The sequence below is a fragment of the Sarcophilus harrisii genome, chromosome 6 (assembly GCF_902635505.1).
Source record: "Sarcophilus harrisii chromosome 6, mSarHar1.11, whole genome shotgun sequence".
In the NCBI taxonomy this organism is placed as follows: domain Eukaryota; kingdom Metazoa; phylum Chordata; class Mammalia; order Dasyuromorphia; family Dasyuridae; genus Sarcophilus; species Sarcophilus harrisii.
Window position 1 is genome coordinate 185,393,814 of NC_045431.1, and position 26,691 is coordinate 185,420,504.

Below are 26,691 nucleotides of genomic sequence, written 5' to 3' on the forward strand. Positions count from 1 at the left end.
GAGAAACTATAGCTCAAGAAAATCAAAATACATACCTACATATAGCTCTCATACACACACACGTTACATGTATATACAAATGTATACACATATATAACACATACACATATACATATGAGGAGTCATCTGAGTCAAATGAGATAATACATATAAAATGCTTTACATATAAATTTTGACTTATATTGAAAAAAGCAATCTATAAATAGAATTGAGTTCTCTAAGTTCCCTTACAATTCTATGATTTATTGTGAATAAATATATCTAGCTATTAAAGTTTAATTTAAATCTGACAAATTCAAATATGACTTAATAAACACTTCTTAGAAATAGCACCCTGCTTTTCAGCGTCCTCTTATTAAATTCTAAAGAAGATATATGCATTAGTTGGGAGATTGAAATAAAACAGCCTGTTTTGTATAACTGATCCCTTTATCAGTCTCATGGAACCTGTTGATCCCATCTCAGAATAATATTTTTAAATAACTGAAAGAAATGCTAAATTTCAGTTTAAGATGAGTAAAAATAGAGCTATAATTCTTCCTGTTAGGTTCACTAGCCCTCTGGACTCTATTCATGGGCCCTGTGGGTGTCTGTGGGTACCAGGTTAAAGAAAAACAGTCCTGATAAGTTTGTTTAAATACTTTCAATAAGAGGGCACTTACTATCTTGTGAAATAGTTCCTTCTATTTTTGAAGAATGATATTTATTCTAGAATGCTTTTTCTCAATCTCAAACCAAAATGTCATAAATCTAGTCCTTCTTCTTCATGACAATCCTTAAAATACATGAAGGTAGCCATAATGGCTCCAGAGCAGCTAGGAGGTACAGAGGGCAGAGCATCATCCCTTAAGTCAGACAGTCTTGTCTTCCTAAATTCAGCTAGTAAGCTGTGTGACCCTAGACAAGTCACTTTTCCTCATCTGTCAAAGGAACTGGAAATGGCCAACCAGTGTCTTTGCTAAGAAGACCCTGAATGGAGTCATAAAGAGCTGGACATGACTGAACAGCAAACAACAACATCATTGCTACATTATCATTGTGAAAGACAAATAAAGTGATATCCAGAACACTGAAAATTCAGTAAAACCATAAGAATGACATTGCCTGACTGACAATGGATTCCTCTGAGTTACAATCACCCCATGAAGATACTCACCATGAGAGAAAGGCATATTTCCTAAGCCTCACGTACTCTAAATTAACATGCCAGATTGACTCTATTTGAAATAGTGAAAACCCCTTATCCTTTCAAAGGGAAGGTAACTCAAGGCCCTGCCCCAGAGTGAGCAGCAGGTTTGCTGGAAGGATGACTACTCATTTAACAAATGAAATTTCCTGCAGTTTCACAATCCTACTATCATATTCTAGAGGTAAAATCTAATGACTAAAGCCTCAATGAATACATGATAAAATCCCAAATTATTTGCAAGACAGCACATTAGAAACTCCTAAGCAAATGCAAGGCCCACCATAATATCCTGCTCACTATTCCCTAAGAAGAACCCAGAGGCTTATGATACAAGAGGAGTGAGGACCTTTCCAAGGTCTCACCAGCAAAGGGACAGGCTCCAGTTATAGAGGGACCTTCAATTACAATTTACAGAAGCAGAAATGGAAGGTCAAAGAGGTGAAACAATTTATCTAAAGTCACATGGGTAAGCTGAGCCAGGATTTCAACCCAAGGGTTCTGACTCAAGATCCAGCATTGTCTCCATTAGGCTGTACGCTTTTTTCTCTGAGAAAAGAATTTAATTGGTTGAAATTGAACACAGATAAATAGAAAATCTCCACCAAATCCACCCAAAATGGTCCTTCTTAAATGGACTTGAGTCCAGAAAGGGAATGCACATTTTTCAGCTGAGAACCAGACTAGCTAAATGGAAGAAAACTTCAAGCCAGCTAGAGTGATGGACTTGGATGAGCAGAATGTGTTCTGAAAAAAGTCAAAAGACATATACCAAGTGATGCAAAGTGAATCGAGTAGAACCAGGAGAGCACTGTATGTAGATGATCAACTGTGAATGACTTAGCTATTTCCAGCAATACAGTGACTAAGAAAACTCTGAAGAACTTATGATGAAAAATGTTACCCACACTCAGAGAAAGAACTGATGGAATCTGAATACAGACTGAAACTACTATTTTTACTTTCTTTTTTTTCTTGGGTTTTAATTTTGGTCTATGTTTCCCTTTACAACATGACTAATATGAAAATATGTTTTACATGACTAAACATGTATAACCTATATCAAATTGTTTGCCTTTTCAATGAGGGGGGAGGGAGAGAAGAAAAGAATTTGGAATTTAATTTTAAAAACAAATGATAAAAATTATTTTTATATGCAATTGGGAGGAAAATACTAAATGAAAAAAAAAGAATAAAGTGATAGATTCTTTTAGCCATAGGAATTCTCAATGACCATTTATCAAGTTATCTAGGAACTATTTTCTATGCCAGTGGAAGGAGCCCCTTCCTGTTCAGCAAAAAAGCAAAGACCTGTTCAGAATTAAAACTGTGATAATCGACACTATGTAAATTAAGTTTAATTTTCAAACCATATTTGCTAATCTCTGCCAAGTGTTTGTGAGTAGTCTGATAAAAGCCAGGTGAGCATGCTGTTAGAGAAAGATTTAATGACAAATCATAACACATGAAATATTTTGCAAAACTTAAAACATTAAATAAATGTTAGCTATTATCATTGGCTAGTATTGACAGTGAGCTATTTAATATTACAGAGATTATAGGCATTAAAGGTCTTCATGTATTTTAAGATAAAAAAGTTTTTTAAAAAAACATGGTATTGAAGAGGAAAAAAACCGAATATACACTAAGTTAATATTTATGTTGAAATTCTAAGTGATAAGAGCTACTGTTATAAACACAGAAATAAATCTTGTTTAGAAAACAAATCAAATGTTTATTAGTTACCAAAACTGTGTTGAGAGGAAGGGAATAAACATTATGGAGCATCTATTATGTATCAGTGATTTACAAATATCTCATCTGATCTGTACAACAACCCTGGGATATAGTTGCTATTATTATTATTATTCCCATGTTACAACTGATTAAGCTGAGGCAGACCACAGACAGGTGACTGGTAGTTCATACAAGGTTTGATTTGAACTCAGGTCTTCCTGACACCAGGTCCTACTGTTCAATCTACAATCCTCAGAAGTGCCTAGGGAGCCTGCTAATTTAAGACACTAATGTGAATACACAAGGGATCTGCTGTTTAGTTATTTAAATTGACTTCGGTCTATACACAGACCCCAATTTGTCAATGAATTAGTTAGTCTTTGAGAGCAGAAGGCATTTTCCACCCAGGAACAATGTAATCATGAGGGGTAAATCCCAGTCTACCTCACAGCATTCTATTCATAATAACGATCCCAGACTGAGGGAGCATTTAAAGGTTTCCCTCACAACAGTCCTCTTTATAAATTAGGAAAAAGAGGCACCGAAACATGAATGATCTCCCCACAGTCATGCAGATGTTCATATTAGAACAGGAATTGGAATCCAAGTTCTCCTCGCAGAACTTTCCATCATATTGTATGGTTTCATTTAATTCATAATGTATTTAGTCCATTAAGATTTCAATATGGATTCACCAACTGACTTGTATTTTATTATTCTATTTTTTTTTTGGCAGAAGATGGAATTATGCTGTAAAGCTATAGTATCAGGGCAGGTAGGTGGCGCAGTGGATACAGCATCAATCCCGAAGTCGGGAAGACATGAGTTCAAATCTACCCTCAGGCACTTAACTTTAGCTTGACCCTGGGCAAGTCACTTGACCCCAATTGCCTCAGGGGGAAAAAAAAGGCTATAGTATCAGGAGCATTGAAGCAGGAATGATCTGAAACTGGCAAGAGATGCCAAGAACAACAAAAATGGCAGAGTTTTTAAAGCAATGTTGCACTATAGTAATCTTGGTATTAGAGAAACCCAAAGACTCTACCTTCTGGAATAAGTACTCACTATTTTACAAAAATTTCTGGAAAAATTGGAAAACAGTACAGCAAAAATTAGACATTGACCAACACCTAACATCCCATACTAAGATAAGGTTGAAATGGGTTCATGATTTAAAATGAATTAGGAGAATAAGGGATAATCTACCTCTCAGATCTACATTCTCGAGAAGGAAAGAATTTATGGCCAAAGAAGAAATAGAGAACATTATGAAATGCAAAATGGTTAACTTTGATTATATTAAATTAAAAAGTTGTGATAGAAAGAGCCATCGCATCCTGAGAAAGGACTGAGAGGACTGAATGTGAATCCCAGCATAGTATTTCTACCTTTTTGTTATTGTGGATGGCTTTTTTTTTCTTTCTCATTTTTCCCCTTTTGATCAAATTTATTTTGCACAGCATGATAAATGTAGAAATGTGTTTAGAAGAATTGCACCTATTTAATCTATCCCAGATTACTTTCTGTCTAGGGGAAGGGAAAGGGGAAAGAAGGACAAAATTTTGGAACACAAGGTTTTGCAAGGTCAAGTGTTGAAAACTATCTTTGAATATATTTTGACAAGTAAAAAGCAAGTATTATTTTTTTTAAAGGCTATGTTGGTAGAAAAAAAAAGACTCAAAGAAAGAATAAGACTTTTGCTTGGGATAAACGATGGAATGCTAATAACGGGGAAGGCAAAGCTGCTTAATTCTGATTCTGTTGCTGTTTCTCTGCAAAGGAAAAATGAATTTGTGCTGAAAAAATGTAACAGAAATGACTAAAATTGAATTAATATCCAAGAAAGTAAAGAGCATGTGGTTGTCTTTGTAGATTCAAGTCATCTGACCCAGAAGAATGACATCCTCAAGGCCTGAAAGAACTGGCAGCTGGAATATCTGAGGCACTGTCAATGGTATCTAAAAAACTATGGAAGGCAAAAGAGGTGCTGCAAGATTGAAAAAGAGTAAATGTGGTCCCATTTAAAAAAAAAAAAAGTTAAGAGAACAGTGAGCAACCTACAAACCAATGTTCTCTTTGTTCTATAGTTTAATTTCTGATTAAGTTCTAGAATGGAACATTATAAAGAAGCAATCTGTTTCAAAGAGGCAGCACAGTTTCATCAAAAACAAATTACATTTCTTTCCTTTTTTTAAATGATTAGATGAGGGAAATGCTGTGTAGATGACTTTCCTAGATTTTAGTGAAGCTTTTGATAAAATACCTCAAACTATTCTCAAGAGATGACAGAGACAGAGGGACAGGAATATAATCAGACAGATTCATGAGTTGGATAGCCCAGTCAGATTTGAAGATGATTCAATGTCAAAGTGACAAAGTGTCTCTGAGCAGAGCACTATATAGGAAGTGAGTGGAACAGATCAATATGAATTCCACGGAATCATGGCTGGTAACTGGTCATCGTGACAACCAAAGTTCTGACACTCAGATTCTGTGATTCTGTGATAAATGTAATTATCCATCACAATGCCCCTTGATCCCAATGGATCTGTAATTCTATTCTGGAATGTTAGGAATCGATTTCTTTATGCTCCAAGGACTAAGCAGCAGGAACTGAGGCAGAATTCCTGCTCTCCCTCTGTTCCCTCCCCTCACTCACTCCCCCACACTCCCAACTACCTTGGGATAGGGGGAAGGGCTGAAGCACAGACTCTGAAGGAAGGAAGGAGGGGGGGGGGGGGGCAGGAAGGGAGAAGTGACTCCCGAGTTAGGGAGAAAGCAGGGCTCCAGGCAGTAAGGAAGGGAGACCTGGGTATGTGGGAAAGGTCAAGAAGCAATAACAGGTCTTTTGCCTTTACTTCTCTAGGCTCGTGACAAGAGAAAACAGCAGCAAAGGATGGGAAAGCCACAGATAAAGATCCTGAGAGGTTCTTTCCTTTCTCTCTCCTCCTTATGCCAGAAATGATGTCAGAGAAGGATTTTCTGTCCCATTTTCTTTTGTCTTATTCCTTTCTTTTCCATTCTAAGAACTGGGTCATAAAGGAAACTTAATTAAGAGAGTGGTGTAGGAAAGAAAAAGATGTGGGGAATCCCCGACCACAAAAGGGATAGAATGGGGAATTTCTGCTGCCTCCTGATTCTGCCTTCTGCAGAAAATATGATGTAATGAAAATATCTGTACCTTGTGTCACTATCATGGTGAGCAGGAACTTTTTTGAGGCTAGCACATAAAAACAAAAGGTCTATAGGACTCAGAGCTGGAGGAGAAATTAAGATATAGATTTTCTTTGAAAGCGGTTAGCAAACTATGTGGACAGCCTAATCCCTACTGTCCCTCTCCCCCCATTTTTGTACAGCCTGCAAGGTTAAATGGTTCTGGCGTTTAACATTACCATAAATTTTAATTTTAAAATACCAAAACCACTTTTAGTTCTTAGGTGGTATAAAAACATGGTTTTTATGCTGGCCCATAGTTTGCTAATCTCTGATCTAGGCCAGAAGAGTCAAACATGAAACCCACAACACTACGGAGTGCAATATCAACCAGATTAAAATGCAATTCAGAAATATTTAACAAAATAAATTTAAAAAACAATAAAACATGGATAATAGTAATATTTCCAAGTCAATACGTGATCTATAGGCATCCTTATGTATGGTTCAGTGGCCTCTAGTTCTATTTGAATTTAACACCATTCATCTAAGCCAAGCCATTTTGCAACTGAGAAAACTAAGGCCAAAAGAGACTGAAACTTTCTCAGGCTTATCCAGGTAATGAGTAGCAAATCAAGGACTGGAACCACCATTCTGTGACTCCAAATCCAGCGTTCTTTCTACTACGTCATGTTTATATGCATGACTGCTATATATTTCAAATTCTATGAATATCTTAAACTTAATGTTATTTATATACATTGGAAAATTATACCAATTTTCAAATTTAGTTCACTCAAACTATAGGTTTTTATTTTAAAAAATATGAGACAGAAGAATAGAAGTAGCAAACATGAATAATTGAATGCTTTCATATATTTGGTGATTATACTAATTTTTAACAATAAAAAATTGCTCTCATTCCCAAATTAGCCACTTAAATGTTTATTAACCTACAAAAAAACACCCAATAATGCAGTACCTTATATTAAAACAACAAACACAAAAATATGTAAATGGTTTTAGGACATCAGCCAGCAATTTTTGCTTTGGAATAGATACTTGTATAATTTAACATCCAATTCTCCCCTGCACAGTGCCTACCCAACTAGCAAAAGTAGAAATGACATAAGTCACTGATGATACCTATTCCAGCAAAGTCATGATACCTAGCCTCCACCCCCTTAATATGAATAATTTTCAGTACTAATAGTGAAAACAGAAAAGTCATAAGGGGGAAAAAGAAGAAACAAGTAAAAAAACTAAACAGTGAGTACAATGAATTTCTTTTTCACTTTGATTCAAATGAAGGGAAGCTCATTCTCTACTCTCAACCCCTGAATCAAACTTCATGACCTATACTTATTTATGACCTACATACTACATGTTATAGGACCACAAAATACTGGTGCCTTTTAGCGAATGAAAGCATATAATTCAACTCCTGAAATAGACTTCTGAATTCATAAAAGTAGATTCAAAACTACTCATATAATATCAAGTGAGGAAGAAAACTGACAAGAAAATTTTTAGATAAAAAAAATCACAAATACAAATCATTCCCCCAAAATTAATGAGCAATATTTTAATGTTGATATTAAATGAAAATTGTATTATAGGGCTATTAAATGGAAAGATAGAGGAGTTTTATTTATTTCCTGTTCTACAGTAGTTCTATTAAAGGACTTCCACATAAAGACTTTATAAAGAAAAAGATTAAAAGTTGAATTTATTTTGGTTTGAAGTTTATCAAAATAAGAATTTCTCTCCCATATCTTTTCTTAGTAAAGGAATAAAGAAAACAACTTAAAGTGTGGTCTACATCTCTACAACTTTCCTGATCTATTGGGAGTTTGGCAGTACTGCTTGCTTGTTTAAAAGTTGGCTATACAGCAAAAGAAGCGTCAAAGCTTGTTTTAACTTGCGAGACATGAGCATGTGTTGATATGAAATACTGCTGCAAAATCAAATCTTATAGACATAACTACTACAGAAATTATCACATGATGTTCAGGTTTTAAATGTTTTCTCTGAAACAAATAGCTTTGAAAATTCTACAACTTAGTTATTTAAAAAATATGAAACTCTTCAGCTTTTGGGAAAAAATAACAAAGAGTACAGTGTATGACAGTTAAAACAACTCTTCTAATTGACCAATATACTTTTTACAACCAATGTACAATTTACAACCAATTTCATGGGAAATTATAAAAGTATATTTAAGAAATTGTGACTTACCACCATCAGATACAGTTGCAGACTGAAAAGGAAAAAAGAAAGACATGAGTTAATTAAGCCTCATGACCAATCGTGGAAGAAAATCAGTCCATTTAAGTAACAAAAACTGGAAGTTTCTGATTAGATTTGAAAGCTCAGAAGAGACAATATTCTAGTGCAGGTGTCAGAGCAAAGACAGACTTACAACTAAATGAGTCAACAGTTACTTTCTCACAGCTGTTCCCTCCTCCCTACTGAACTCCTCCCAAACTGGTAATGCCTTGAGCTTTACAATCATCACGATTTTCATTTTCAAAAACACACCCTGCCAACTTTGACATCATGATTTTAGCAACAGAAAGGGAGGGAGGAAGGAAGGAAGGAAGGAAGAAAGGAAGAAAGGGAGGAAGGGAGGGAGGAGGGGAAGAGAAGAAGGGAAGGAGGGAGGGAAGAAGGGAGGGAAGAAGGGCGGGAAGGAGGGGAAAAGGAGGGAAGGAGGGAAAAAGGGAGAGAGAGAGGGAGGGAGAAAGGGAAGGAGGGAGAGAGGGAAGGAGAGAGGGAGGGAGAGAGGGAAGGAGGGAGAGAGGGAGAGAAGGAAGGAGGAAGGAAGGAAGGGAGGGAAGAAGGGAAGAAGGGAAGGAGGGAGGGAAAGGAAGGAAGGAGGGAAAAAGGAGGGAGGGAAGGGAAAAGGGAGGGATAGAGGGAAAAAAGGAGGAAGAGAGGAAGAAAGGGAGAAGGAAGGAAGGAGGGAAGGAGGGAGGAAAGGAAGGAAGAAAGGGAGGGAAGGAGGGAGGGAAGGAAGAAAGGGAGGGATGGAGGGAGGAAGGAAAGAAGGGAGGGAGGGAGGGACGGAAGGAGGAAGGGAGGGAGGGAGGGAGGAAGGCTTATTAGGCATCTATTGTTTGCTAGCAATTGGACTAGGTCTGGAGGTGGAGACAGGCTATCTCCTTTCAAAGACTTTATAATCTAGGAGGGGGATAAGAAGAGACTTAAGAGATCATATAGTCTAACTATCTTATTTTAGAAACTGAATCCCTCCAAAAAATTGTTACTTACACAGTCACACAGGTAGTGAAGATGTGAGGCACAGAAAAGTAATCGTATAAAATAACTAATAGCATCAGAGAGTTGCTAACAAAGTTCTATGTGAGAGGGGAGGAAGAATGGTCATTACAGACTGGTAAAGGCTTGCTGAAGGTAGGTTACATTTGAGTCATACTTTTAAAGATTTCTTAAGGATTCAATAGGTTGGGAGGATCAAAAAGCATCCTAAGGCATAGTAAACAATATGAATCATTGCACAAGAAGGCAGGAGAATATGGGGCATATTTGAGGGATAGAGGAAATACAGTTTGGCAAGACAGCGTGTATGTGGAGAGAAATAAAATAAGGCTAGAAAGGGAGGTGGCCGGATTAAAAAGTTCTAGTCAAACCTAAGTCTTTTTTCTCTTACCTCAGAAACCATAAGAAATGCAGCAAAATAAAAACAAAAAAAAATCAAAATAACAGAAATTTTTGTAAGATAATTCCAAAATCCCAAATAGAATTGCACAGGACTTTACAAATAATTACAACAAAATTAACATATATTGAACTACTTTGCCATCTAGGGGAGGGCGTGGAGAAAGGGGGGGAGCCTACAAAGTTAAGCATATTCCCACAGAAGAAAATGGATTTTTAACAGATTTAATGATTTCCAAATACTCCTATAAGAACTGGTCACAATTTCTAAAGGATAAATGTTGCAAACAAAAATTTAAGAAAAAAAAATTTGTTTTTTAAAGTTTGAACAATTAAAGGGACAGGTGATAATCAAGTGCTTTTATTTACAGAGTGATGACACTATCCTTCAGACATGTTCTTTCAGAGACATGAATGAAAGAACAGAAAGAAACAAGTGATGGTCTCTGTGCTCAAAATAAAAGAGGAGGAAGAAGAAAATAAAGAAATACTTCGAGGAAAAGATAAAGGAGAAAGGGGGAAGAAGTTGCAATTTCTCCTCATTGGACCAAAGTAGAATGTGAACAAGAGCAAAGAGAAGATCCAGATAATTAGTCTACAAAAATCTGAGGAAAAGAGCACTTTCAGCTGAGGAGCCAGAGTAATCTTCATAGAAGAGGTGGAGCCCATGACAGGCTTTCAAGATGAGGGTTCTAACACATGGAGGAATGAAGTAAGTACACTGAAGGCAGGAATAGTGCTTGTGAGAATTCACAGATGCAGGAGATGAGGGAACTGTTCAACTTACCAAGTATATAAGGAGACTAATGTATGGCCAATGAGAGCCCAGTCCTTGAATATTTTCTGCCTGCTGCTAATCCACGTGAAGGCCTAGGGAGTCTGATTCCAGAAATACATAATAAAGGGGCCCTTTCTTTTCACACTTCAGAGCATACCCAAAGATTCTCTGATTTTTCTATTGTTTAGTAAAATAATACTGTTTGGCTTTTCATTGGCTGTTGAGTTCTGGCTAAGCATGTGTACAAAAAGCTCCAAAATACACAATTTCTCTCTCCTCTGGTGTTAAGCAAAATAAAAATAAAAAATAAAAAATAAAAGCCTGCTCTTGGCCCTAGTTTTTGTTTTTTTCTCATCTAGCTGCCCTATGGCCATGAACATGCTACCAGGAATTTTTTTGTTTCTTTATATTTATTCTTTCTTAATTGAAGCACCAGAGACTGAATGAAGAGAATGAAGGTTGTGAACTTTCAAAGATCAGAAGGACCATCAAATCTAAGAGACCAAATTGAAGCACATTTTTATTTCCTTTCTCTACTTTCCTCACTTTTTTTTCTGGGTGAGGGAGATGTGACCAATGCATAAATATGGTTTGCATAACTTAATATGCATTATAGGTGTCATATTTGCCTTCTCAATGGGTGGGGAGGGAGTTCTGGATGGGAAACAACTTGGAACTGAAAATTTTTTAAAGTAATAAAGATGTTAAAAAAAAAAAAAAAGGACCATCACAAGTTCCCTCACCAATTGGAGCTGTTAGCAGTAAGAACTGAGTTCAGTAAGGAGCCAGACCTTAATACAAACCTTCTTGACCCAACTCAGCAGTAACTTTACAGCAACCTGGCAGCTGTAACCCTATGCCCTGCAAGCAAGGGAGCAACTTATCCATCACCAATACCATATCGATAAGTGAATTTAAAAGGTTAATTTAAAATTTAAAAAGAAAGAAAAGAACTGCTAGAACCAGGAATGTTTTACAGCAACTACTTTTAAGGTTGAGTCTGCTCTTATCAGGGATTGATAGAGGGCAGAATGCATTCCTGGTGAGGGGGGATTTTGTGCATCAGTCTCTCCTATATCTTCTCACTAAAAAGCTGTTGGGGGGGGGGGGCTCAGTTAGGTGGCACAGTGGATTGAGCACCAGCCCTAGGTCAGTTACACCTGAATTCAAATCTGGACTCAGGCACTTAACACTTCCTACCTGTGACCCTGGGCAAGTCACTTAACCCCAATTGCCTCAGAGAAAAAAAAGGAAGGAAGGAAGGAAGGAAGGGAGGGAAGAAGGAAGGAAGGAAGGAAGGAAGGAAGGAAGGAAGGAAGGAAGGAAGGAAGGAAGGAAGGAAGGAAGGAAGGAAGGAAATTTTTACAAAGAACTTTGTAAAAATCTAATTGATGTTAATTGGTTATGTGATTTTGGGGAAGTGATAACTGATTTAAGTTATTAACTCAATAAACTGTCTACTTATTAAGTTATTTATTGGAGGACAGAAAGTAGGCTTAGGTCAATACTCTTGTATCACATTCCATAATACATCTAAATGGACATATGACTTTAATAACATAACAAGAGTAAATCATATACCTCTCCTAATTATGTGTAAGAAATGCATTCTTAACCAAACAAAAGACAGAGGTATGTGAAACAAAAGTTTTTGCACAGACAAAATTAACACACTTAGGATAAGAAGAGAAGCAGTTAAATAGGAAAAAAATCTTTGTCAATTTTTTCTGACAAGTGCTTGTAATCCAAAATATATAAAATAAATGTACATATACATGTACATATATACACATAAAAATATGCATATGTGTGCATGTGTATATACATATATGTATACATATACACACACATACACATATAATTAATAGCCATTCCTCAGTAGACAAGTCCTCAAAGGATATCAACAACTGTCAAAAGAAGGACTGGAAAGTATTCACAACCACATGAAAGAATGTTGTTGTTCAATCATATCTGACTATTTACTCTCTCTTTTGGAGTTTCCTTGGCAAAGATACTGGGGTAGTTGGCCATTTCCTTCTCCAACTTATTTTACAGAGGAGGAACGGAGGCTAACAGAATTAAATGACTTGTTCAGTGTCACACAGTAAGTGTCAGAGTTGAGGACAGGGTTGAACTCACAAATGGGGCTTCTTAAGGGCAGCCCAACATTCTACCCACTATACCACCTAACTGCCCAAGAAATAATGCACCAGATCACTAATGAAAACAACCCTGTGGTTTCATCTCATACTCTGAAACTTGGCAAAGATTATCCAGACATAATCAATATTGGAGGGACTGTAGAATGACAGTGACACTAATACGTTATTTTTTTATCTGAGGCAATTGGGGTTAAGTGACTTGCCCAAGGTCACAGCTAGGAAGCGTAAGGTATCTGAGGCAAGATTTGAACTCAGGTCCTTCTGACTTCAGGGCTGATGCTCTATCCACTTCTAGCCATCTAGCTGCTCTGACACTAATACATTATGGTGTAATAAAATGTTCACATCCTTTGAAGCAAAGACTTCCATTACTGGCTTATATTTTTAGAAAGTGATCAATAAGAAGATAGTCTCCAAACACACAAAAATCCTTAACAACAGCACTTTCTGTGATACCACAGAAACTGGAAACAAAAAGTAGATTCCTCTCTAATGGCTCAATAAATTGCAGTTCATGAATGTAATGAACTATCACTATGTTGTAAGAAAGTATACAGATTAACTACAATGTAAATGGAAAGAACATACTAAATAAATAAATAATGAATGAATGAATGAGGAATGTAACAAAATTTAAAGTAGCAAGCAAGAGTTGAATGAAGAAATATGAGAAAATACCCCTAACCTATCTCTTTGAGAAGGTGGTAAACTGACAGGTGTTACACATTACATGTGTTTTTTTCCCTCTTTTTCCCCCTTTTTTGTCTTTAAGAAATACTATTTTTATATGGGATTGCTCCTTGGCAGAAGAAGAGGCAGGGATACATAGAAAAACTATGACGATGTAAACAACAACAAAAGGCATCAATTAAAAATTCATTTAAATTAAAAAAAAAATTTATCCAGAGACATACTTAGGAAGTTACCTAGAATGCTAGAGGAAATAATAATTTTATTATTTTATTATTATTTGCTAAGGCAATTGGGGCTAAGTGACTTGCCCAGGGTCACACAGCCAGAAAGTGTTAAGTGTTTGAGACAAGATTTGAATTCAGGTCCTCCTGACTTCAGGGCTGATGCTCTATCCACTGCACCACCTAGCGGCCCCAAGGAGAATAATAAAGAGCTCTGTGGAACAGCTTTTAAGACTGAGTACAAATTGGAAGAGTGAGCCCAGGCTACATAGTTATGCAAAAGAGGCTCTTTCAGTGTCAAAGTAAGAAATAAGTATTTATCCAACAGGCAATAGGGTGTCATTGAAAAGTTTTGGGAGTACATGGGAATAGCATGGTTAGGAAGACTACTTTGGCATCTAGGTTAGACTACAGAAGGGCAAGATGGGAGGCATAAAGCCCACTAAGAAAGACCAAGAGACCAAATAGTATAACGAAGGCCTGAAGTGGAATGAAGATATTCTTGAAAGAAATACACCTAATCCAATAACTAGAGGATTAAGAATAACTTAAGAAATTATGCAATTAGACACAAAAGATTCTAAATCTGCTAGGGAGACGAGTGAAACCAGAAGGATGGAAGAATGAAACTTGGAATCCCAGACTCTCAGAATCTGACTGAACCTCAGATGGCAATCTTCATTCATTCATTCATTCCTCTATCAGGAATCCCCTTTATGACATCAGCAATAACTGTCATCAGCCTCTGGTTGAAGACCTGTAAGTCTGAAGAATGGAAGTCGTAACAAAGATTAAAAAAAAAAAAAAAAAAAAAAAAAACAGGTTCAGTAGGAATGAGGGAGTAGAACTGGAAAGAAAAGAAACCGTGGTCAGAGAGAATTTCAAATAACAGCTACCCTTTGGCAGGCAGAATCTGGCTTGGAGCCAGATTAACAGGTTACAATGCAATTGTGTTGTCCAACCTGCTCCATGAGTGTGAAATCTAACCAAGCTTTTATTAGCTTTTGAATGAATGTCATCTGTAAGCCCTGTGTGATACTTCTCTTACAGCAGAGCAAGCCTCCAATGAATGGATTTTAGAAAGTTGTCAGCTAATTTATCTATTGGCCTACCTACCCATGACTCTTCACTCAGAAGACAAACTGATTTTCCCCAAGTGGAAGTCTGACCATATCAGCCCCTATTCAATAAACTCCAGGCTTCTTACAACTTGACTCTCTCCATTTGCCCTATAGTCTAGCTCCATTAGCCTACTTACTAGTCACCCAACACTCCATCCTCCATCCCTTTGCTTTGCACTTGCTGCATTCTATGCCTGGAATGCTCTCCTTCCACACTTCTGACTCCTAGGACCTTCTAGCTTTTTTCAAAACTCAGCTCAAATCCAACCTTCTGCAATAGGCCTTTCCCAGTCACTCCCCTATTATTACCTGCCTTCTGACAATACCTTCCAACTACTCTCTCCATATCATGTACATACATAAGTATTTGCAGATTGTGTCACTTCCTCCACTCCCCTTAGAATGTGAGCACTTGAAGAACTGGAATCATGTTTTTGTCTTTTTCTCTATGTATTTAGTACTTAACACAGCACCTAACAAATAAGCACTCAATAAGTTCTTGTTAATTTACTGACATCATAAGTATCTACAATATCAAAGCAATTAATAAAATGGAAAATAAAAACAAAAATGTAATAAGAAAAATATAGATTTAAAAGGATATTTATGGTAAAATTTTTAAATGAATACTTTGTAATTATAATGCCCAACTTGGCCTAAGGGAAGAAATGAGAATTGTACCTCATTCTGTACTTTGGAGAGGTGGGGACTGTGTAATGGAACATTATATATACTATTTGACTTGGATGATTTAACTTCTTTCTTTTTTTATTCTTTGTAGTATGGGATAGAAAAATGAGTAAGAGAATGGGAAGAATATCTTTGGAAATGAAGTTGGTATCAAAATAAATGCTATATTACACACATAGATAAAAAGATACACAGAATACAGATGTATGCATATGTGATTTATATCTAGATGACAGAGACAGATGAAGTAGATAGGTAAGTAGGTAGATAGGTAGATTAAATAAATATAATTCTATTAGACTAAAAGGTCCTTGAGATCAGGATTTGGAAATAGCAATCTTTGTAGTCTCAGTGCCTGGCACAATGTTTAGAACATCATGAGTGCTTATTAAATTTTTGCTAAGTTACCTTCTTACCCTCAATCTCTTTATCCTAAAATTTAATAGCCTAATTTTAAGAAGGTTTTCTGATTATAAAAACCTAGACACAATATAGACAGTGGGCACAGAACTGACAATTATCTTTAAATATTTTCAAATACTCTATGGTAAATAATAGTCTCAGATTTCCTGGTTCCCCTTTTTCTACTTAGTTTTTATCTATATTTACTACTCCTTAAAAAAGCAGAGGGAACTGCTAAAAGAAAATTAATTTTTTGTGCTGACAATTCTACTAATTTAATTTTTCACACCTTTCTCTATTACAGGAATGGTGATAAAGGATGTATGTCCAAAGAGCCTACAAACTATGTATCTTCACCTGGATTTGAAACTAACATCTAAATTCCTACTCTATACAAGATAGTAGACTCACTGCTATGTGTACAAAGATAAAACAAGAAATAATCCCTGCTCTCCAAGAGCTATTGTCTATAGTTTATATAATAAATTACATGAGTTTCAAAAAGCTTTGTTAAATTATTTCCCTTTGGGAGCAGTTAGGTAGTGTAGTGGATAAAGAACAAGCCCTAAAGTCAAGAGGACCTGAGTTCAAATCTGGTCTCAGACACGGAACACTTCCTAGATGTGACCCTGGGCAAGTCATTTAACCCCAACTGCCTCAGCAAAAAAAAAAAAAAAAAAAAAAAAAAAAAAAAAAGATTTCTCTTGTCATACAGTTAGTGTCAGATGGGCTATTTGAATCCAAGTCTTTCTGAATCTCATTCCAGAACTTGATTCACTCTGCAACAATACCTAATACTCATGATAAGCAAATTGTGATAAATACAAAGGAGAAATACAAAGTTTTCTAAGTTCATTTGAAGAGGATCACAGAAAATTTCCTAGAAGCAAGGTACCCCTAATGTCTTGGCTGCCTTTTCTTCCACTTTCCCCTATTCTTACATACAAAATATTATTTTCAAGAAAGTATACCTGCTTCTAGATTTACTGAGAAGGGAAACCTGCCAACTCCTGAGGGAGCCTCTTCCATTTAAGAGCAGTTAAAGTTGTAAAACCTTTTCCTTATGGCAAACCAAATTTGTTATCTCTGCAACCAGGATCATAGCTGAGAGGGATCTAGACTAAAGATCCTCACTTTACAGATGAAAAAACAGAGCTCTAAGAAGCGCAAGTGGCCACAAGGCCATATAGAGACGTCTAAAAGATCCTGTGATTCAAGAGTCAATGTCAGTTCTGATAGACATGGCTCTTTAATTCTGATGACCGTGGCTCTCATCAACAATATGATTCAGGCTAGTTCCAGTGATCTTGTGATGAAGAGAGCCATCTGCATCCAGACAGAGGACTGTGGAAACTGAGTGTGGACCACAAGATAGCATTTTCACTTTTTCTGTTGTTTGTTTGCATTTTGTTTTCTTTATCATTCCCCCCCCCCCTTTATGATCTGATTTTTCTTGTGCAGCATGATATTTGTGGAATTATATATAGAAAAATTGCATATGTTTAACATATATTGGATCACTTGCCATCTAGGGGAGAGGATTAGGGGGAAAAAGGGAAAAGAATTAGAACAAAAGGTTTTGTAAAGGTGAATGTTGAAAATTATCCATGTATATATTTTGAAATAAAAAGCTTTAATTTAAAAAAGAAAATTAAAGAGTCAATGGACTTTCCACTGCAATATGTTAGTCCCTGCACTTGGTTCTGCTGTCTGGCACCAAAACCAAATGTAACCCCTTTTTTATATGACAGTTCTTTAAACACTTAAAGATAACTATTAACTCCATCCTGCTCGCTCTCCTCCTTTCCTTATAGCAGCATAGTATCCTTAGTAATGCTAAGGAGAGGCAATCCAGAAATAGGGTAGTGGGGCAAGAAAAACCAAGCTAGAATTTTTTTAAATTTCCATGGACAACTCACAAAACAAATTTTCCACACACAGAAAATAGAAAATTGACTACAGAATTGTATCCTTTTTAATATTACTCTATGTCAAGTGTCCAAAATGAAATTAGATAATACAAATAAACATCAAATAATGTGACAACTATAACATAATTTGACAATGCTTATAAATGAAAACCTAAAATTCTCTGTGTTTAATCTGGTACATAGTACAATTTGTATTAATAACTTACTGTCATTTGTCTTTCTCCTTGGAGTTTTCCCAAATTCCCTGTCTTGGTCTTATATAAAGGGACTAGTCAAAAACACAGAATTTATAGTGAAAAAGCTACCTAGGAAGGAATAGATTTTCCTGTCTACAATTTAAATTTCTTGCCCTGAAAAATTACCAAATTAAGTAGGTCTAAAATTTCAAGGTGAGGTTCTATCTCCAAGTTGGAACATACACTATTTTCAGTATATCTGAGTTTCAAAGAAATTTAATATCTTCTCTCTCCATACATATATGTATGTATGTATATACATATATATGTACACACACATATATATAAATAGTAGGTAAAATTAAACAATCAACTTTTCACCCAAAGGATTCAGCTTCAGTTTTTTAAACTTGACAGTTCTTGACAAAAATTGCTGGGAAAATTGGAAACTAATATGGCAGAAACTAGGCATTGATCCACACTTAACACTGTACACCAAGATAAGGTCTAAATGGGTTCATGACCTAGGCATAAAGAATGAAATTATTAATAAATTAGAGGAACACAGGATAGTTTACCTCTCAGACCTGTGGAAGGAGAAGAAATTTATGACCAAAGAAGAACTAGAGATCATTACTGATCACAAAATAGAAAATTTCGACTATACCAAACTGAAAAATTTTTGTACAAACAAAACTAATGCAGACAAGATTAGAAGGGAAGCAATAAACTGGGAAAATATTTTTATAGTCAAAGGTTCTGATAAAGGCCTCATTTCCAAAATATATAGAAAATTAACTCTAATTTATAAAAAATCAAGCCATTCTCCAATTGAAAAATGGTCAAAGGATATGAACAGACAATTCTCAGATGAAGAAATTGAAACTATTTCTAGTCATATGAAAAGATGCTCCAAGTCATTATTAATCAGAAAAATGCAAATTAAGACAACTCTAAGATACCACTACACACCTGTCAGATTGGCTAAGATGACAGGAAAAAATAATGATGATTATTGGAGGGGATGCGGGAAAACTGGGACATTGATGCATTGTTGGTGGAGTTGTGAATGAATCCAACCATTCTGGAGAGTAGTTTGGAACTATGCTCAAAAAGTTATCAAACTGTGCATACCCTTTAATCCAGCAGTGTTACTACTGGGCTTATATCCCAAAGAGATCATAAAGAAGGGAAAGGGACCTGTATGTGCACAAATGTTTGTGGCAGCCCTATTTGTAGTGGCTAGAAACTGGAAACTGAGTGGATGCCCATCAGTTGGAGAATGGCTGAATAAATTGTGGTATATGAATATTATGGAATATTATTGTTCTGTAAGAAATGACCAACAGGATGATTTCAGAAAGGCCTGGAGAGACTTACACGAACTGATGCTGAGTGAAACGAGCAGGGCCAGGAGATCATTATATACTTCAACAACAATACTATATGATGACCAGTTCTAATGGACCTGGCCATCCTCAGCAATGAGATCAACTAAATCATTTCCAATGGAGCAGTAATGAACTGAACCAGCTATGCCCAGAGAAAGAACTCTGGGAGATGACTAAAAACCATTACATTGAATTCCCAATCCCTATATTTATCCCCACCTGCATTTTTTATTTCCTTCACAAGCTAATTGTACAATATTTCAGAGTCTGATTCTTTTTGTACAGCAAAATAACAGTTTGGTCATGTATAAAAAAAAAAAAAGAATCATCTTAATAAATAAATAAATAAATAAATAAATAAAACAAACTTGACAGTTCAGTTGAAACTTGTTTAGATTTGCCCTTGTCAATAAGTTGCAAGACTAGATTAAACAAGTCCTATGAAGATTATTTACAAAATTTTTAAGTATTTTATATGAATAGAAACTTATGGGATGAAAGCAATCTCTACTGAAGTTGATTTTGAAACAATACTGGGTTAGAATATTTTAAAATGTATATCAATTAACATAAAGTATATTTGCATACTCTTTTATGTCAAGCTACTGATAAGAACAATACACTTGTGTAGGACATAGAAATTAACAAAATACTTTCACGAGCATTATCTCATTGGAAAAAAATGAATGTTCTCAGAGGCTTTTAAAATTGGTGTCCAAAAGAGAACTTATTGACTTTTCTGCTCTTACCCTGTCTTCTGAACTTTCTTATTCCTACCCTTCTTCTAGCCACCAGGGGTTCACAACATTAAGGGTTATCTTCAACTCTTCCTGCAATGGGTTATTTGCCAAATCTTGCCACTTCTACATCAACAATATGTCCTGCATTTGTTCTTTTTTATTGACATGGCCACTACCCTAGTTCAAGATCTCACCTTTTGTCTGTTGCAAGAAGTGATGATTACAAAAGTCACCTAATTTCTCTTCCTACCTCAAGTCTTTCTCTCCTCCAACTCATCCTCCATAGAGCTACTAAAACTATTTTCACAAAGTATAGGTATGACGTAGGTCCACCCCCTGTTCCACAGAAACCTCCCCCTGAAGAAAGACCTCCTATTGCCTCTAGGATCAAAAATAGACTCTGCTGGTGAACTTTTAAAGAGTTCCACAACCTGCTCCCATTCTACCTTACCAAAAGTTGGTGAAAATAAAGATGTAATTTTTTCCCATCCAAGCTCATGAACTTCCTAAATATATCCACAAACCCCTTGGGATCCGTGGATGCACTGATTTCTGGAATTTAGTAAGTGCTTACTAAATGTTGATGATGTTCTGAAAACAGCAAGCAATTTCAAAGCAGATAACCTCAGGGTGAATGTCAGCTTTGCCACTTACTGCCTTTGAACATGTCATTTCAATACTCTGGACCTCAGTCTGTTCATGTGTAAAACAGATTGGTTACATTCCTTTTAGATCTAGAAGCCCATTGTTCCTATCATTTTCTTTATTTTCTGTCCTAACCTTTTACATGGGCTTCTATTATGCATGTAACTACTATTTTTCTAGGAAAGGCCCAATTTCAAGGGGGAAGATAAAGTGTGCATTTAATGAGATTTTACAAAGGAAATAAATAATCTTTGTCATACTACATGGTGAGACTTTGCTTTGGGGAACTAATTGCCACTATTCCTATTAAGTTCTTACTTTAGAAATAAATTAAGAGATCTTTCCATGAATAAACTCAGAATTCTTGAGGATGAAAAAAGGACGATTAAACATAATAGGTTCAGCCCTCTAAATATTGACAATCATTAAAAATTTTCACCTCAGCTGATCTCCAAAACTCATTCTTTATGTAGATTTTCTTTTTCTCTCCAATCATCCAAGTCCTCAATTAATTCCTCCTATAGTTCTCTAAAATATAATGTTCTCTGGGAGCAGATTTCTTGGGGGGCTTCTGGGAGCAGCCTTCATTTCAGTTCAGGATTCACCCCAAATGCAGCCAGGGATTAAAGTCCAAATCCTTTATTGTCTCCTTCAAAATCTTATCTCCTTCACTTGGGGCTCAGCTAGTTTTCTGGAGGCCTTCCAGATCTTGGTTTCAGTGTTCTCCACAGGACAGCCTGCCACCACTTCTCTGTCTTCCTTCGTTCTGCCCGACTGCCTTCTCTGGCTTCTGAATCTCCTCAACTTCCAAGGGTTTGTGCTTGAGCCTCCAGCCAAAACAAAGGTGGAAGATGGAATGAATCTGTCTCAGCCTCCGAGAGCTTCTAGTGAGCTTGTCCTTTCTAGCCCTGAGAGCTTCTCCTTATATGCCCCATACTGAGTATACAGCAATCATTATATCACTAGGAAATCATTATTTGTTATAGGATTAAATCAATGCTAAACTAGATTTAACCATTCATTGCTTCCTCAATTCCACTTAGCACCTTGTTTCAAGTTCTGGTCCATAACACCTCCTCAAAAAATTAAAGAAATTTTGTGTCCCAAACAGATCAACTAGTATTTTGTTTGGGGTGTCATACTTTAAGAAGAACATTGACAAACTCATGGACATACAGTGAAAAAGCACCAAGATAGTGAAAGGGGAAGAAATCATACTACCGAGGTTTAGCTGAAGGGAAACAGAATATTTGGCCTGAAGAGAAGATATAAAGATATAATGATTTTTATATCTTCGAAAAGCTGTCATAGAAAAGAGGAATTAGACTTGTTTAGTCCCAGAGGACAGAACTAGGATCAAAATCTAACACTAAATTCTAGGATGATAGGGAGAGTAGATTTCAGTAAAATCTAATGAAAAACTCTCTCCAATGTGCTACCCCTAGGCAGGACAGGCTGCGACATTTTCTATCACTTGTTCAGCCTTCATTTTGGAAAAGGATCAATGACACCATATGAACTGGATTTCAGTGAGGCAGAGTTGCTCCAAGTTGCCAGCCCACTCGCTCTTCCTGAGTCATCAAAGTCCAGGGGCAGGACACAAGTTGAGATGACCGCTAATGGCTTGAGTGCAATGGATGATCTTTATCTCCGATTATCTGACAAGCTCTAAGGGCTCCACAACAGCTACTTCAAAGGCCCTCCCGGGTTCTGGAACAGAGTTCTCATCCCAAAGTCTTCCTTCATGCTGAAGGAAGACATCCCCCTAACTCAGCAATGGGTATGAGGCTTGCCAATTCACCCTTACAATGGTTAGCCCATCTGCCAAGAAAGTTTTGCCAGAAGGTGGTCACTCCTGACACCAGGTTCTTGGAGCTACAAGTGAGAGAGAGTGAAAAGGTGGACACCAAAGGAGTGTCAGGACTCTGGCAGGCTGGCAAAGCCTAAGGATCCCCTTTCAAAAAAGAAAAAAGTTTATAACCTATATTCATAATTGAAGGAAATGCTAAATTTGTTAAAAGTTAATAAAAAGAAAGTTGATTTTTTTTATCCTGAAACTTGTCCATAGTTTCAAAGACCACCATTTGGATTAAATGGATTTAGGAGCTCCTACCAACTCTACTCTTTAAGTTTGTCTAACTATGAGTCTGTAATACATAGGGGAAATAAAAAATGTAAACAGAATGGCTGATTTTGAGGTGAAATGTACATAGTTAGAGGCTAGACTTGTTATTGCTTGCAAAGAATTATTTCTGTGATCTCTATAGTAGAATAAACAAGTGGATGAGGGAAAGAGATTGTCGATAGTTCTGTACTACAAAGAGTAATAAGGTCAGGACACAGGGATGGGCAGAGTTAGGATTGCACAATACATAATTGTTACAATAACTTGCAAAGAGAATAAGGGAGAAAAAAAATCATGTTGGGGTTAGATGAGGGACAGATTACATCTCTTTGGGAATTTACAAAATGAAAAAAGATTTATTTTAGGAAGAATATGTTCAACTGAAACCCCGAGTTCCAAGTTTAAATAGCTAAACTGAAAGCAAAAAGTTTTTTAAATTTTTTAAAATAAAATTGGATTAAATCAAGCTACAATGGTCAAAAAAGCTCTATCTCAAACAATTCAGTTCATGTTCTTATCTACCTGGTAATCTCCAGATTTTATAGTGACTGAAACAATTCTAAGAACTAATATGAATAAGATTAGCTATAAAGTTATCCTTTTAAATTTGTGAATAATTATGTAAGTCTCTTTTAGAGATAAAGAATGTAAACATGTTCAAAATTAACCTAATCTATTTACAAGAAACTGGTACTTTCCTGAGGTACCCAAGGCATAAATGCTTCCATAAAAATAAGCACTGTATCTTCTGAAATTTAGAATCCCCAAAGGATAATTCTAAACTTTGTACCAACTGATAAACAATTAACATGAAATGTGGTTTTCTGGGAAATATCTTTCTTTGAATTACAGAGCGCTAAATGCCATCTATGGCAATATTAGAGAGGACCAATAAGATTTCTTTCTTTCAAACAAAAGACTTCTATTCTTTGAGACATTCAGATTCAGGAGCAAAAGATAAATGCATTAGAAGCACAAGTCTAAATCCAAAGAAAAATAGTTTAATATGTAGCAAGTCTTAAAAATAAAATTTTGTTAGCCTTATAAAATTAAGAAAAATCTTAGAGTCTAAATGGGGTGTTCTAGATTCTATTTTTTTTTTTGCTGAGGCACTTGGGGTTAAGTGACTTGCCCAGAGTCACACAACTAGGAAGTGTTAAGTGTCTGAGGTCACATTTGAACTCAGGTCCTCCTGACTTCAGGGCTGGTGCTCTATTCACTGTGCCACCTACCTAGCCCTAGATTCTAAATTCTCAAGCTAGGTGGTGAAGTGGACAGAATGGTAGGCCTAGAATCAGGAGGACCTGAGTTCAAATGCCGCCTCAAATACTTAATAGCTGTGTGATCATTGTCTGACTGAGTGTCTTCATCTGTAAAATGAACTGGAGAAGGAAATGGGAAAATATTCCAGTCTTTCTGCTGAGAAGACTCCAAAGGGGGCTATGAAGAGTTAGATAGACATGATTGAAATAACTCTGCACCAATAACAATTGGATTTAAAATGTATCTTCTGGTCTTGTTTAATTTTTTCATGTCTCCCTAGACATTCATTATTAAAATTCCCTTCTTCTGCATATCACTAGGTACCATGGAGCTTCCAAGATTTTGTGAAGTAAAACAGAAAGAGTGCTGGACCTACCAAAGCATAAAGTGCCCAAAAGACTTATATGAGAATATATATTCACTGTATACTGAATTACAAAATACTCTGTGAGGAAATAAAGAACAAACTAAATAAATGGAGGAACACTGAATGTTCATGAATGAGTTGTTAAGTTAATATTAAGCTTTAATGCTATACCAATTTAACTATAAAAGGAATAATTTGCAGAACTCCAGAAAACAATAAAATTCATTTGGACATACAAAAAAAATCTAAAATATGAAGGTAAATAATAGTAATAAGTAAGAATGAAACTATATTATAAAACAACAATAATCAAAACTATTTGGTTTTTGTTTTAAAAAAGAGAGAAAATCAATAAAACAGAGACAATGAAGAATCAGAAATAATAAAACTCAATAATCCAATGCTTGATAAACCATAAAACATAAATTACTTAGAAAAAAACTGCCTGAGTGATAAGAACTGCTGGGAAATCTAGAAAACAGTAGTTAAGGTTTTAAGTTTAAGGTTTAAGCCTATAAAATTAGGTTTAGACCAGCATCTTATACCATATTTCACAAATTCAAAATGGATACTTGAACTGAATATTAATATTCATATTATTTTTTTTAAAAAGGTTAGAAGAAAAGTAGCTCATATATCTCTCTCACAGCCATGGAGAGAAGATATATACTAAGCAAACAAAGGATAGAGGAAATTATGAAAGATAAAATAGATAATTTTGACTACATTCAAGTGAAAAGTTTCTGCAAAAACAACTCTAAGTTGCTAATAATAAAAGAAATACAAATCAAAACAATCTTGAGATAACAAATTTACAAAGATAAGAACCCAGTCAATGTTAAAAGGGCTGTGGGAAGATAAGCACACTGATGAATGGGCACAAAAGTTCATTGTTGAGCTATGCAATAGTATGACCATTGTGGAAAACTATTTGGAATCATGCAACTAAAATAACAAAAATGTCTATACCCTTTGACCTAGACATTTTACTACTGTTCATATAGCCCCCCAAGGAGACCACAAAGTTCTCATATACAACAAAATATTTATAGCATCAGCACACTGGAAATAAAGTAGATGCCCATCATGTAGGGAATAGCTAGACAAAGTACATGAATGTAAATAGAATATTTTTATGATATAAAAAACAATAAATATGATGAATAAGCATGAAAAGGCATGATTTGATACAAAGTAAAGTAAGCAGGGCTGAGAAAATAGTATATACTGACCAAACAAGGCAAATCTAAAGAACCATAAAATAATCAAAAAGCGAATGTTATGAAATTGCAAAGAGTAAGTGTGGCTCCCAAAGAAGGAATGTGAGAAGATACCTCCCACTCACTCCATTGCAGAAGTAGGAGGTAGATGGACCTGAACACTGAATATATTTTTTCTTGATAATTTTTTTCCTCTTCCTTCTTCTTTAAAAAAAAACAAAACTCTTATTTTTATGAAATGACTATCAGAAGGGGAGATAGTGGGATGCAGGGGGAAATTTTAGGCAATGTAAAAGCAAAAGATATCAATAAAAATTTGTTTTAAGAATTTTTTTTTTAAAGAGAAAATGCTGGATTTAAGCTTTATACAACTTACCAACTCTGCCACCTTAAACAGCCCTGTTCTTGGGAGTAATAAAGATTGAGTTGGGATATTGAAAATGGGTTCATATGTTGGCTCTAGGGCTCATTAGGGACGTTAGTCCTATTTCTCTTGTCCTTTTGTACTGGGAGAAATGAATTTACAGAATACAAATCACCAGACTCAACTGTTGTTCTGCCTTCTTTGAATTTCATATGTAAGATGAGAATGCTGGGAAAAAAAGATCTCTAAATTCCTTATAACTCTAGCATTCAAGAATCTTTGTTTTCAAGCTCCAATGAATCTGTAGGAGAATGAATTCATTAATTAAATCATGGTGCTTTCCATAAGGTAGAAATAAATAAATGTTTGTTGAATTCAATTTAAATATTCTGAGAATGAATGTTCTCCTACAGATTCAATTCATTAACAGTAATCTAAGCCAACTCACTGATTTTACTACTAATCTTTGTTTCTATAGTTGGTAGGATTTCTTTATTTCTAATACCAGTCAACCAACAAGCATTTATTAAGTACCTCACATGGGCCAGGCCCTATGATCAGTGAAGAGAATATAAATGCAAAATAATTTGCACATATAAAGAATAAATACAAGGAAATTAGCCTAAACCAGGGTTGTGTTTTTTTTTA

General features: G+C 35.7%; 1 protein-coding gene across 3 annotated transcripts in view; it reads right to left on the minus strand.

The window, feature by feature from the left end:
- Positions 1 to 26,691, minus strand: part of RGS12 (regulator of G protein signaling 12) — a 226,334-nt gene that overhangs the window by 97,890 nt on the left and 101,753 nt on the right. For all 3 annotated transcript variants that reach the window (XM_031943011.1, XM_031943010.1, XM_031943012.1), the window contains one exon: positions 8,315 to 8,336. In XM_031943011.1, the coding sequence (XP_031798871.1) occupies positions 8,315 to 8,336 (22 nt within the window). The remainder of the gene's footprint in view (positions 1 to 8,314; positions 8,337 to 26,691) is intronic.